Raw genomic sequence first — 13607 nt, 5'->3', positions numbered from 1 at the left:
AGGTAGGCAAAATGGGGTACAAAAGCATAGTATAAAAGATTGACAAATAAGTGACATTGAGAACTAAAAGTAAAAAGTGTTGGAACATTGAATTTGAATATAAAAAATTAATACTAAATGCCTTGTGAATGAAACTCCTTACCTGTTGCTTCAGCAGTCTTATTTTTTACCATTAGCAGAGTGTCCATTACACTTTTCATATTTTTAAAATAATTATACACATTAAATATTATTTGACGACCCTGCTCTTTAATAACGCAACGTTTTTTCCCGTCCATTTTCAGCAAGATTTTTTGAAAATAAAATTATCTAATATTTAACACACACAACTTGTTCTCAACTGCACTGCTGCGCTACTGAGTATTGAAATTATTTACTGCTAAGGCGTGGCTTAGGCAAAAATGTCAAATTTTGACCTCTGCCCAGTGCGATAATATGAAAATTAGATGCCTTCCAAAATGATGGGACCTTTACATAGATCACAAGGTCATAAAACAGCCACTTTGTTCTGTGGATTTGTCTGAGCTGCAACCAAGAATATCAAGTCGTAACACGGAAGAAACAGCGAGACCAAGAAAATTTGGTCAGAAAATAAATGCAAGAAAGACAAAATGTGGTTATGGGAAACACAAAAACAGTAGAAAATTACTTATGTAAAAAGTATACATGTAAACAATAAGTTGATTACATTAAAGCGGTTTTGTTTTGATCTTTTTATCTAAAAATTTTAAACACAGTTCTACTATTGATTTATATCTATAATAAATAACTATTCTGTGTAGTTTTATGAATATTTATCTAATCTAAATTTTATTAAAGTGCTAAATAAACTGGCTAAGAGTAAAAACAAATATCTATAATAAATCATATGTAAACCATGTGTCAAATATCGAAAAGCTCATTTATTTTCGGATATTGATTATGTACTTTAGAAATTAACTACAACGTTAAAAGGGTTTTATTGTTTCATATGGTCCATGGCCCTCAAATATTAAAAAATCGAGGAGGGCTATCATTTAAAGGGGTGCGTTTTTGAGAAAGAGGTGAATGTGTCCGTATACACTAGGGTACATTTGGGTGAATTCTATGCACTTTTTGTACATATACATCTACAAAAAAGTTGTTCAAAATTAAATTTCCTAACAAAATGTCACCTTTTAAAGCTGAAAATATTTTTTTTTGACAAAAGTACATTCAAAACACGAATTAAAAGAAAACAGAAACACTCGCGATTTTCTTTTTTGCCCCAATTTTTTTTCATGAGGCTACAGATATAGGCATTGCTTTATATAATTTATTTGCATCGAAAAAAAAATTTTATTCTTCCTGTTAAAAATAAAATTTAGTAGAAGTTTTTAGGATCTCGTATCCGAGATACGAGTTTTCAAAGTTCGCTCCTCACACTTTTTTTGGGATCCAATTTTTCGCAAAAATTGTTCTATAACTCTTTTCTAGAAGTTTTACATATATAATATGTCCCAACGAAAATTTGATGTTCCAACGAAAATTTGGCCCCCCCTTCTTCTTCTTGTGTCACTCCTATCGGAGATTGAAAATTATCAAGGCTATCCTGACCTTGTTTACAGCTGACCTAAAGAGGTCATTAGTGGTACAGCCAAACCACTCTCTCAAATTACGCAGCCATGACATTCTTCTACGGCCTGAATTCCGTAGAAGAATGTCATGGCTGCTGTTGACCCCCCTAGAAACTCAGAAACCAACAATTTCTTCAAAATTCAAGAAAACACATCATATTGTATTGGAAGGAGAACAAATGTTCATGCAAAATTCATAACCTCAAATATAACCTCCTACTGGCCTGCATTAACCCCCAGTTTTTTTAAATCGCAAGTGTGGTCGTGTGGCACATCATTTGAAAGGTAATTTTTTTCACTAATTATAATTATTCTTTAGCGTTTTCCAGGTTACCTTTGGTTTGAGATTTGTCAACGACTGATTAATCGGAGATATTATCGCAAAGACTTACAGAAATGGGATATTCTAGTGAAGAAAGAGTAGAATTAGTTAAGTTATAACGTTGATTCCATCTGTTTTGAGAAACTCTGTCAGCGTTCCTTTTTTATTTGTATAACTAAAGTATTCGTTTAATTTCTGATTCGTTTATAGTGGTTGTATACCTGTTGTGTTTTTTGTGTTTTGTATTGTAAAAAGGCTTTCTTCTTTTCTTCACATTTTGTCTTCACTTTCCCTCTAAATCATGGTGTTTTCTTTTTTGACATGTTAGTGTTCGTTACTTTCCTCTCTCCAAGTAATTCTGTTTCTGCGTTAATTACGTTATTTTTGAGTTTTTCCCAGCTTTCCTTGATGTTATCGTTTTCTAATATTTCATTTCCAGCGATCTTCCCTCATATTCTATTCCTGTATAATTATTCCGTGGATTCCGTATTTAGTCCTTCGACTTTAATTTTTGTTTGTGTTGGTGCGGCTCTCTTGGGTGGGAAGTATGTCATGATGATTCTTATTTTACATAATACTAGGCTATGGTACCTACCTATATCTGCTGAGTTGAGTCATCTTACGTCAATTATTTTCGATGGATGTATGCATCTGTTGGTTATAACATGATCTATCATAGATCTTTGTCCACGGGTGTTATTAAATATATATGTCTTTAATATATATGTTGGTCTTTATGGTTAAAAAATGCGTTGTTTATTCTTAGTTCGTTATTCGTGCAGAAGTTGATCATCACTTCTTCATTTTCGTTTTTAACATTCTCATTATGTTATTGTTTTATTACCGGGTATTACTTGATTGCCTATTCGAGCGTTAAAATCTCCCAATATCATCATCTTCCCTCTGACTTTATCGACTACTTGTTGTAATTGGTCATAAAACGCTTCCCTTATTGTTTGAGGCTTGTTATTTTCTGGGCCGTATACTCCGATGACGTTCAGGTCTTCCTTTTCCATTCTTATCTTTGCTCTTACTATTCTTTCTGATATGTATTGACACCCCTTTGAAGAAGGTCGATTATTTTCCAGAGAGGGGATAAAGTTTTAGTGAGGGCACTGAGGGTGTCGAATTTACAAAATGGTTTGTTTGCAAAATTGATGCCAGTATTTGAAGGTCCATATAGGGTAAATACGGAAAGTGGGATAAACAGTTATGAATTAGCGCACATAGAAACTGGAAATATTCGGAGTATTTTTAACATTCACGGCATTTATCGATATCATGAGTAAATTTCAATAACATATTGTAATAATTTGACCCTTGAAAAACTTTTGTCATTTTATAAAAAAAATGATAAAGAGGCTTTCAGCGAATCAAATGGCGTGGAGTTGTTGTGGTATTCAAAATTTAAGAGTAAAAATATTAAATGTAGGATGAAATCAATATTTCAGAGATTATAGAAAGTAAAAATACTCCGAACTGCCTGGAATTAACCAAAGGTAATCTTAGTCATAAATAATCTTTTGTATAAATATAACAAGTGGATATTGCGGGTACAATGAATAGAAGTTAACGATGGTTTTTTTCCAATAAGCCATAAAGTGTTCCGTAATCCGGGTTTGCGAAATGAACAGGACAATAAAAATAGTTAATAAGTAAATGGTTTTTCGGAATCTGTAAATACCCAGTAGAAATTAAGTGTCCTTGTAGAAATAATATGAATTAGGAAAGTTTGTAGGTATTTCTGATTTTATGTGGGGAGTGGTATGCAAATTTCTGATTGGCCGATAATTTGGAAAGTGGTGAGATGGGTGTCTATAATGAGAGGTTGGATGGATGGATATATGAGATGAGAGAGTTAGTTAGTTCCAGTTTCTTAAAGTGAATGGTTGGTTTTCGAGGTGGTCTTCAGGGGTAGTAAGTGATAAAGAATAAGTTGTGAGTTGGTGAAGTAAGTGTGTCCGACGGTAGTTGATCTGGTACAAATTTGTAAGTAAACTTTTCCTACTTGTATTCTACGTATCGCTGTTTATTTCGGAACGAGAGATTAAGTTTGGCGAGAGGAAAAGAGGCTGGCATCATTGGAAAGGTACGTGCATTCGAAGGAGAGCATTGAAGACACTAAATTGCAGTATCTTGTTTAATATTGCCAATTACATAGGAGGCTGCTGAGAACTGATAGTTAATTTTGCATAGAACGAGGAATTGGGCAACTCAAGGCAGAGGAAGCGTTTCAACGGGAGAAACATTCATAATATATTCAATTTGAGAATTTTGGGTCAAATAATATTATATCATATTAGTAACGTGTGAATAAGTTGTCGATAGTCGAAGGAGATCAAATTTGTTCTGAGAGGGGACACGGAGCTGTGGAGAGAATTGGATAATTCATACAAATTTTTCTTGGTACAATCGATATACCAAAATTGCATTAGGAAGGACATTGACTATTACTTGATTTGTTTATGTAGAATAATAAGCTGGATTTTAGATTGTAATTGTATTATATTATCCATGCATTATTGAAGGTTCACGTACGTAGAACGAATTTTGTTTGATAAACATTGTATGCTAATAATTTTTGGAGGTATTTTAATCAGTTTATTTTATTACATTATTTTCATATCATATTATGTTGTTTTATTTCGTTATTCTTTGGACCTAACCCATCAGCTGTAAAGTATAGATATTGAAGCAAGAGTAAAACCTGAGATGAGATAACAAAATTGAAAGGTGTGATATAAATCAATAAATCATAAATCAAAAATTTAAATAATGTTTTATATATATTTTTTGTAAAGTTTTAAAATTAAAATTCTTGATATCACATTAATATATATATATATATATATATATATATATATATATATATATATATATATATATATATATATATATATATATATATATATATATATGTGTATATATATATATATATATATATATCGAGGGGTTCGAGCGAAAACCCGATAAATGACAAAATTATGAAATCCGGTATTTTTATTTCTTCTGTATTAAAAACACGTCTTCTATCACTGAAAAATTTTTTAAATTGATATTAACATTTTTAAGCACAATAATTGATAAAAACCAAACATGGTAAAAACCGTTAACTCATATATTTAAATAACACCAACCCGATAATATAACTTTACTAATAAAAATACTTTGAAGTAAACATATTTATAATATGAGAATCCGGTAGAATCATTTATCTTCTTTTCCTGTGTAAAGTTACTAATTTTATTAGAAATATTTCTGAGTTAAAAACAGATAATTAATTTTATCGGAAATTGAAATTCATAATAAATGTCTGAACTATAAAATCAGTTCTAGGAAAAATAAGCTAGAACAACTTAACTGCTTTCTTTTTAAAAGTAATTCACAAGTTAAGATTTTAAAAATATATAAATACATTTATCGGATATGAAGATTACAAAGCTGTTAATTTTAACAAAATATATTCATGCGAAAATCCAATAAAGAATTTTATACTATGATACTTTATTAAATTTCAGCACATTTTTGTCCTGTGAAAACCCAGTAAATCAATTTTAGGTTACACAAAGTACAATGATTTACCTTTTTGGGTCGTTAGTTCTGATTAGTTCACTCATGTCTGGACATGATTACGGACGTTCCGTTCTCTAACAAAAGTATAGTTTGATTTAAGTTGACGATACTACTTCTTTATTTGGAGGTGATTATTCTGACGTGAATCCAAACTACTGCACAGAGTCATTTTTGGATTCTGAAGATATTGGTGTATCTGAAAATGATCTCGTAAACCAAAAAAAGTTCAACGTAAGAAAATTTTATACTCTGAGATGTCTACATCTTTAGTGACATTAATAATTAAAGGCATTTTAGAAATAGTACTGCGTAAGGTAACAAAGCCAAAAAGGTGGCGTAAAAGTAATCCCGCTGAATGGAAATTGAATATTGCGAAAAAAAGACGGTCAGAAGGGAGCACATATATAACGAAAAACAAAATCAGAGCTCCCAAGGTACCCCAGCAAGTCAATTGTGATAAATGTAAATTTAAGTGTACTGAAAAGTTTTCTAAAGATTACAGAAACAAACTCTGTAGAAATTATTGGAGTCTAGATTTTAAATATAAAAAAAATTTTATTTTGCACAATATAACTGTAAAACAAAATTAGGACTAGACTTGTCCTTAAAACTTCCAAAAGAAAGGAACGAAAATTTAGCAAGAAATGTTTCTTTCCACTAGCTAACAACGAACGGATTCCAGTGTGCCAAAAGTTTTTTACAAAAACGCTGTGTATATCCCCAGATGTTATAATAAATGCTGTAGCTAACAGTGATTCTACTGGTTGCTATTCTAAAGAAGACAATCGCGAAAAACAGGAACCAGTTAACAAAACAAAGGCTGAAGATGTTCTATTTGTTAAAAGTCATATTGAATCCTTTCCGGTTATGGAATCTCATTATACCCGAAAGGATACCATTAGAAAATACTTTAGAGATCCCACTCTAAATATCAAAAAAATATACCAGCTTTACTTAGATATCTGCATCGAAAATAATAGAGACCCTGTTGCTTTACGTAAATATCGATCTATTTTTTGTGAAGAGTATAATCTAAGTTTTTTCACGCCCAAAAAGGACCAGTGTCTTATATGTGCCAAATATGCTAAGGCTGATCTAGAGCAGAGAAAAAAACTTGAAATAATCTACGAAGAACATAGAAAAAGAAACGAAATTTGTTAGGCCGCTAAAAGAATAGATAAAGACAAAGCAAATAAAGACAAGACATTTATGTCTGTTACATTGGATTTACAAGCAATTTTACAAATACCCAAAGGATCTATTAGTCAATTATACTATCGTAGAAAATTGGTAGTATACAATCTTACTATTTGGGAATCACCGTTACCCAATAACGCATATTGCTTGTGCTGGAATGAAATCAATGGCAAAAAGGGTAGTTCTGAAATCGGAACTTGTATGTATTACTATTTAAGTGAATGCTTAAGACCTGAGGTTAAGCATGTAAAAATTGTTTCAGATACTTGTGGCGGTCAAAACCGTAATCAGTTTATAGCCGTACTGCTGTTGTGGATCGTACAAAATATTGACCAATTGGAAATTATAGAACAAAAGTTCTTAGAAGCAGGACATACTTATATGGAAGTGGATTCTATGCACTCGGCAATAGAATATGCAAGTAAACATGTAAATGTAACTTGCATGAATGACTGGAAAAATATATTTCAAACAGCAAGAAAACAGAAAATGAAAACAATAGACAATGTGAAACATAATATAGGCCCATATAAGGTAAAAGAAATAAAATATAATGAATTTTTAGATTTAAAGTCACTTGCAGCAAATATATTGCAAAACAGAACAGGAGATTCTGACGGTAATACTCTGCAGTGGTTAAAAATCAAGAGACTAAAATATTATTAAAGGTGAAAGAAGGAAAATTTTTTTCAACTACGATCTCTCAGAAGAATTAAAGTGTTTAAACATATCAGAAGATATTGGTTTGAATTCAAAAAAAACTCCTACTCCACGGTCTAAAAGGCCAAAACAAATTTTATCCCAAAAAGCAACCCTAGACTTACCAACTCCGGGTAATTTACCAAAGTTATACAAAAGTACTCTTCCAATAAGCGAACCAAAAAAAAAGGATTTAATGAAAATGTGCCAAGAAAACATTTTTCCGGAAGAGCTGCATGCTTGGATATCAAGTTTAAAAATAGGGAATAATGTCGTAGATCGAATTCCAGACATAATGATGGGAGAAGAATCGGAAGAAGAAGATATTACCTTTTAATTTCCTAAAAAGAATGTAGATTATTATTTGTTTTATTTGAATAAAATACAGTTTATTTTTGTTTTATAATTAACAAAATTAAAAATAAAAACCAATAAAATCAAATGTTGTACTCACTCAGCGAGGAGAAACCCGATAAATATCATGTTTAATTTTTTTTTGTAAATACCTTTTAATAAGATAAACTAAAAATTAATTATTCTAACTAAACATTAAATTCTCTACTGTTTGGCTTTAACAAATATTTGAAACAACTTCCTATGACGATTTTAAAGCCCCTTCAATGTTACGAAAATCTTTAATCGCGATTATCTCCGAACAATGATTTTGTTAGTTATCGGGTTTTCGCTCGAACCCCTCGATATATATGTATATATATATATATATATATATATATATATATATATATATATATATATATATATATATATATATATGTATATATATATATATATATATATATATATATATATATATGTATATATATATATATATATATATATATATATATATATATATATATATATATAGTTAAAGTTAACTTCAAGCACCAGCAAGAAGCGGTATTACCTTACTTGACAATGGCAAGTGCGACCTTGCCGAAACGTCGTCAAATTAATGGTATTTATCAAAACCAAAATTATTCAACGCGGAGTCAAACCCGGAAAACCACAGAAAGCATATATATATATATATATATATATATATATATATATATATATATAAATATATATATATATATATATATAAATACATATATATATGTATATATATATATATATATATATATATATATATATATAACCTTTTGTGATGCTCTCTACTATCAGGTATTTAATTGGTAAGATAAAGTTTCAGTTAATTTTCTAAAGAGAATCATTTTTGATCTTATTACTTTAGAAGATCGATAAATAACCTGTAACAGTTTCTAATTGCATTCTCCTTTGCTCGGTCTGGAATAAGCGCTTATTTCGTTGAGTTTATTACGTTTCATATCATGAAAATAAACTTTTCTGGCGTTATTGACATTTAGTTTTATTATTTAGAGGTAATATTGGTGGTAGATGTTTTGAACTAATATCTAAGTTACGGAAAAGGTTTTATTAAAAGTTTTTTTTTATAAATTACATTTCAAATTATTACTTTTTTCTATAGAAGAAATTAGATGAATATTAGGTAACATAATTATCAAAAATATAAGAGCATAAAATTCAACAAATCTTTTGTCTTTTTTCTTCTTACATTGTCTATAGCATGTTGGCGAATTATCTTAAAGCCTAATATCTATCCTTCGTGGCATAACACAGGTGGCTAGTGTTATTATACTTGTCCAATCTTTTATATTCCGCAGTCATGACATTTGTTTGCGACCTACTTCCTCTCTTGCCATCAATCTTTCCTTGGCTAATTAGTTGAGAGATTACATATCCTTTTCCTCTTAGAATATGGCGCAGATATCCAATGTGTACCTTGATCAGGTTGAACAATTCTTTCTGTTCAACTCTTTCAGTAATTGCTCTTTCTTAAGACTTTATCGTTTTTCATTCTATACGTCCATGGCATGTGGAATATTCTTGGCAAGGTCCACATTTTGGAAGCCTCCAACTTATTAATAGGGGGATATTTTCAACAATAGGTATTTCCATGCTCGACAACAATAGACAACACACTTAGCACTTAACCATTATGTAGCGGAGATTAAAGAAAATATTGCGGTTGCACAGTAGCGGTTTACCTTTAACAAAAGCTAGACTTACTTGCTTAGTACGGCATTTAATTTCTTGTTGCAAATCCCATTGATCATTCACCATCATTCTGAAGGTTTCGAAAGTTTTGACTTGCTCGATTGGAGCATTATATATTTACATTTGTGCTATTAAAGTGCGTTTTTTATTGAAATGCATTTAGTTTTTCTTGCATTTATATTTCATCGCATTTTGCAATAGAAATTATCTTGATAAAATGTATCCTCAAATGTGCATTGGTAGAGGTAGTGTATACCCATGGCCAGCACGCAGTCCCGAACTAAATCCCCTAAACTTTCACTTGTAGGGCTACCTAACGTCACTTGTTTGTAAAAAAAAAAATAAATAACCGTCAAGAGTTATGGCAAAATATTGTAGAGGGAGTTAACGTAATTAGGACCCAAAGAAACTCATTATTTAAAATGAGAACAAAACTTACACAAAAGATTTTGATTATACAGTTTATCTAATGGTGAACATTTTGAACACTTATTGTATTTTTTTTTTCATTTCGTTTTGAAGTATTCATTTTGTCAATTGTTTTATATTCACTTCATTGTTTAATTTAATTTAATTTCTGATTTTTTTAAAATTTGTTACTGTGTAAAATGTTTAATAAAAATAATTGTTTCAGTCATATGCATTTAGTTTGCAAAAATTATCTACTATTAATACATTTAATATTCACTGGTATTTACGATCTTTTGAATAATGTTTGAATTTACATAAGTTTTTGTAATTTTTTTTCATTTTATGCACTTCTCTAAAAAATACGTTTATTTCGAAAACCGTATACTATTTTTATTTGAAATAAAAATACCTTTTTGTCTAGAACTGAATGTTATTTCATGTTTTTTTTCTAGAATGTTTATACAAGGCGGACAAAAAAATTATGACCACATTAATGAACCAATGTTATAGTAGGTGGCGCCACCAAGTGTCAATGGTAAAACTAATATCATTTTCATATTACGCATACTAAAAAATAGCAAGATACCAAATTTCACTTAAATCGGTTGAATGATTTTCAATATATCCTTAAAAATATTATAAAAAAATATTAATGAATCACCCTGTAGAACGAAAACTAGCAATATTTTGCAAAGCAATTTGAGCTCAAACGCTTTATTTTGATGTCAGCTATCACCCATTAGCTAATGTCCAATTAATTATGGGAAACACTGTATATAGAGCCTCGAAGGTACATGACAATCTTTGATGTCTAACCAGAGTTGCGATTTTTGATTTAAATATATGTTCTGAATGTCTGAAAGAAGGAGATTTTAATCATAAATATATTCTATGCACAAAATACATCCCAAATACTTATAATTCAATCAGAGTGTCAATAAAATGTAATGTTTTCACCTTTTTATATATGCTACTTATTGTCTCTTAAAAAAATAACTTATAAATTGGAATCCTAATTGAAATTTTCTGCTTATTTTAACGTGATTTTATCTCCTAGCTCTGACCTAGTCTACCTAATATGACTCAATGTAGTGTCTTGATAGCGCCCTAGGCAAAAAGCGGGTGACCCCGTCTGGATCATATCTGCTATCTATTAATTTTTAATGTTTTGTTGCAATAATACTCCTTTTCTCTTTGCTTATTAGAAATTATTGAGACTGAGTGGCTAATGCCTATACAAACAAAAAAGGCGAAAATACTATGAAATAATGAAAATTTATTTCTTTTTCAATTAAGATTTTATTATTATGGTAGGATTTTTCGCTTACTGCTGTTCGTTTATATTTTGTTTACCTTTTGTTTCTGTTTAAAATTAAACTAAGTGTGTCAAAGAAAATGTGCTTTATTAAGAGTTAAGTGGTCGCAGTAAAATTTTCCAAAATTTTTTTGAGCAGCGTCTCATTATAATTTTTGTTAAATATCTGCTACACTATAGTACCTACTTTAATAAAAACAAATGAAATAAACCACTACGGATTGATTTGATAATAAAACCAGTAACCGTAATTTTTTAACTCCGTAGTTAGACTAACTGACCGAAAGAGTCCGCAGTCAATAACCTAACGACACAAAAACATCCCTTGAAATATTTTATGCGGTGTATGGGTATTAAACATTAAAATATACACTAACCTACTCTGGTTCCTGTTGTCAGGATTAGGGCTATGGCCTCTCACGAACTGTCCGTCGCACTTGTGAAAATTAAGCAGCCTCCTACCCCCGTGGACATCGGAGGCGGCTGAGGATACCGAAAATAAGGACAAGTCGGTGGTAACACTCTCATGACTCGGAGATCTCAAAATTCTGCAGGCCACGCTTAAAACCGGCGTCTGAGGCGTCAATTGTTCATTTTTCTCGCCTTCCGCCGTCATATTTAATACCCGGCACACTAAAAGAATTTTACATCCCGCAGGAAACGCTGTTATGATCGTTTCAGATGTTTTTCACAGCAACGAACACGAAGGATTTACGCCCGCTACTATACGTAAACGAATACGAACCTGCAATCGATAGAGTCGCAGTAGCGGCAGCGCGATGCACAATTTCAAGGATTGTTTAATCTTGACGCAAAGCCGAGAGAAAAGTGTGTCACATGTGGACCTCGCGATCTTTGATGCTCTTCTTCTGACAGGTAATTAGGTTGGAGGGATGGGCTTCGAGGTTGCTGACAGGTAAATTTCACCTGTACTGTATATGCGTATTGAGGATTTTGTCTAGCCGTAAGGGTTTACTCGCTAATATTTTATGTAGGTTAAGAGTCACTGATCTAATTTTGCTCTCTTAACATGTATTTTTTTTTTCGAGAGTAAAGGCAATAAAATACAAAATTACACAGCAAGATATTTGAAGATCATAGTCACAGATATATATATATATATATATATATATATATATATATATATATATATATATATATATATATATATATATATATATATATAAATTATATAATATACTGGTAAATTTACTTTCATGCAGTTAGACCACGAAAACTAACAATTTTCCCATGGCACTCGTTGATACAGGTATCTAATAACTGGTTTTAATAAATTTGGTGATAACAATATGTCATAAACAAAATATGTAAAAGATTAAACGTCATTTTTTATTTATAGACAATATATAAAAAGGTAAGATCGCAATTTGATTTTAAATATTAAAGATGAACACCAGTAAATTATATGGAAAAGTAACATAATTTTAGTGAAAAAGCCTAGAAAATCGTTTAAAATGAGGATTTGTAAAGTAATTTTGTTAATTTGCTGCTTAATTGTTGCAAAAATATCATCAAAAATCGATTGTTTGAAAATTATTAATAACTTTTATAAAAATGCACAAAAAACTTTTATGTCGCGTGAGAATAAGAACAATATCACAAATATTTAGCTTTAAAAATTTCAAGAAGTTTTACTTAATAGTTATTGCAAAATTGAAATTGTTTATACCAAAATGCTTTTATTCACAAGATGATTATGCGCAAACTGCTGGGTATACATGAATTCTGAAAGCACTAAATTCAAGAAAAATGCTTATTTTATCAAATTAAATTATTTAATGATTAAAATAGTCCAGTCGTCAGAGAGTTGACCCCTAAAAGCATACAAACAAGCTGAATTTTGCCGAAAATTATAATTTTGGGACCCAAAAAAAGATACAAAAAGGTTTACCACTTTTACCCTCGGGCTTCCCCCAAAAACCCCCCTCGTAGGGGGTAAAAACGCCAAAAATCGATTTACCAAGAATCAACAATAAAAATTCTATACCTTTTGATCCCACTGTCCTATCGACAAAAATCGAGATGCGTTTGAAAGGTAAAGAGTCCAGCTTTCGTATGCAGTTTTTGTATTTTGCCAAAAATAAACTCTGTTTATATAAGAGCTATAGCTAATAGATATAGCTAAGAGATATAGCTCTGAAGCTATAAAAGTCACCAGAAAAAAATTCTGAATTTCCTACATAGCAAATAATGAACATTTTGATTTTTTTTAATGGCTTTGTAACCTGTACTGTTTGCTGCGATACTAAATATAGGAATACTGTAGTATTTTTATTAATCTAATTTATTGTCTTTATTTATTATCAAAGGTTTTACATTTATAACACTTAGTCGAGTAATGTAGTGTGAATTTTCGTATTGCAACTTCGGTCCCTTGGACACGGACGCAAAA

The 13607-nt window shown here is 30.6% G+C and overlaps 1 protein-coding gene across 1 annotated transcript in view; it reads right to left on the bottom strand.

Moving 5' to 3' along the window:
* LOC140439981 (uncharacterized) overlaps nt 1-11958 on the bottom strand; it is a 65807-nt gene extending 53849 nt beyond the window's left edge. Inside the window, exon 1 of the mRNA XM_072530201.1 lies at nt 11572-11958. Within this exon, the coding sequence (XP_072386302.1) occupies nt 11572-11810 (239 nt within the window). The 5' untranslated portion in view covers nt 11811-11958. The remainder of the gene's footprint in view (nt 1-11571) is intronic.
* Nucleotides 11959-13607: the final 1649 nt, after the last annotated feature.

This window comes from Diabrotica undecimpunctata, chromosome 4 (genome assembly GCF_040954645.1).
Source record: "Diabrotica undecimpunctata isolate CICGRU chromosome 4, icDiaUnde3, whole genome shotgun sequence".
Classification (NCBI taxonomy): domain Eukaryota; kingdom Metazoa; phylum Arthropoda; class Insecta; order Coleoptera; family Chrysomelidae; genus Diabrotica; species Diabrotica undecimpunctata.
This window is presented reverse-complemented; position numbering and strand designations above follow the sequence as displayed.